This window comes from Olea europaea, unplaced genomic scaffold, assembly GCF_002742605.1.
Source record: "Olea europaea var. sylvestris unplaced genomic scaffold, O_europaea_v1 scaffold2107, whole genome shotgun sequence".
Lineage (NCBI taxonomy): Eukaryota > Viridiplantae > Streptophyta > Magnoliopsida > Lamiales > Oleaceae > Olea > Olea europaea.
This window is the reverse complement of record NW_019239015.1, coordinates 129,075-130,591: the sequence shown is the minus strand read 5'-3', so window position 1 is coordinate 130,591 and position 1,517 is coordinate 129,075. Positions and strand designations below refer to the sequence as shown.

Genomic DNA, 1,517 nt, shown 5'->3' with positions numbered 1-1,517 from the left:
AGTCTTAAACCACTAAACAATGAATCGACTTGTTGGAGAGTTTTCGTTTGTCTTTTTATGGTAATTCTTAGCTGTGTAAATAAAAAACATACATGATCAAGCTTGAAGGAAAGAAAAATAAAATTAACTCCTCACCTTAAGTTCCATCTTAAAATATCAATATTGTTAAGATGAGTTCATATGATTAAATTCTTGTATGTTTGCTATTATTGTCATATTTAGTTGATGCGAATTTTACTTTTAACATGCTTTAATAAATGGTGGCTTTTTTGTTAGTACCAATATCTTAGTAATCCTAAAAACAATCAAGATCTTATTAAAATCTTGAAAACGTCATTAAATACTATGAAAATATCAATTGAAACAACAATCCAAGAAGAAGAAAAATGACATTATGTGACATTTCAAAATGAATTTTGTTATAGATACCCGGAGTTTGACAGGTTGCCACCGTTGCCTGCTACTCACATGAGGATCGAGGCCCACACCAATAAATGTGCGAGGCCCGACCCCCTCACTCACACATTGGGTAGAAATGGATTATTCCTTCCAAAATTTATACCAAAGATTGGGGACGGTAGCTGTACCTAGGAGTAGGTCAGTAATGGAAGACATAGACATTGTACTCTACAATGGCATCCCCGGTTTGTAAATTAAATTGGTGAGTCTTTGCCTGAGCGTAGCCACGAGCATATCGGAAAAGCCCACTTCCGCCGACAATCGGCATCTCCCTCACGGCGGAGAGCACGTTGTTCCTCCCCAACACACTGAGGGTACTACCATTGTACTTGCCTTCAACAAAAGCGAAGTTCAAAACCATCAAAAGCCCTACTTCATCCAAATCTACCGATGCATAAATGCCTTGTGCCCTTCCAACAAGTTTGGAGGTCATGCTTGGGCCAACTGTCAAAGGATCGTCAATCATTATCACCGCCCCGAACAAGGTGGAAGAGGTGTTCGTCATGGCGGCTGAAGCCACTTGGACGGCGGTGGGATTTCGACCGCTGAGTATGTCATGGAAGTAGAAGTGAAGGTGGCTTAGTTTTTCTCTTTTGAGGCCAAACTCTTTCTTTGATGATTTTCTTGAAAATTCTTGACAATTATATCCCGGGATTATGAAGCTTGAGAGAAATAAAATGGAGAAAATGAGTTTTAGGACTGCAATGGCCATGGTGGAAATTAAAGGTTGGTTGTGTAGAGAGGGATTTCAGTAGATGATAAGGATGGCATTAATTAGCTTGAAGGTCCTATTATATATGCAAGGAAGATTCTCATTGATTGGTCACAAATTCGATTCCTCTTATCAACACTTTCTCAATTGAGCATGTTGAATCGGGTTTGCCTAGTGTGATTTACCTGACTGACATAATTTGTAGGCTATTGTATCAGCCCGAAAATTTACCCAGCACGTACCCGAAGAATAGCGACGACGGATTTCCCCATCATATAAAAAAAAAAAAAAAAAATTTACCTTTGATACTTTTCGAAAGGAAAAGTTCGTCCACGGGACTATTCAA

At 38.9% G+C, this 1,517-nt stretch overlaps 1 protein-coding gene across 1 annotated transcript; it reads right to left on the bottom strand.

Annotated features, from left to right (window-relative positions):
- Positions 1-290: 290 nt before the first annotated feature.
- LOC111380218 (dirigent protein 22-like) lies at positions 291-1,266 on the bottom strand. The gene has a single exon (XM_023003716.1). The coding sequence runs from the start codon at positions 1,169-1,171 to the stop codon at positions 599-601; it is 573 nt and encodes a 190-aa protein (XP_022859484.1). The 5' UTR covers positions 1,172-1,266; the 3' UTR covers positions 291-598.
- Between the last annotated feature and the right edge of the window lie 251 nt (positions 1,267-1,517).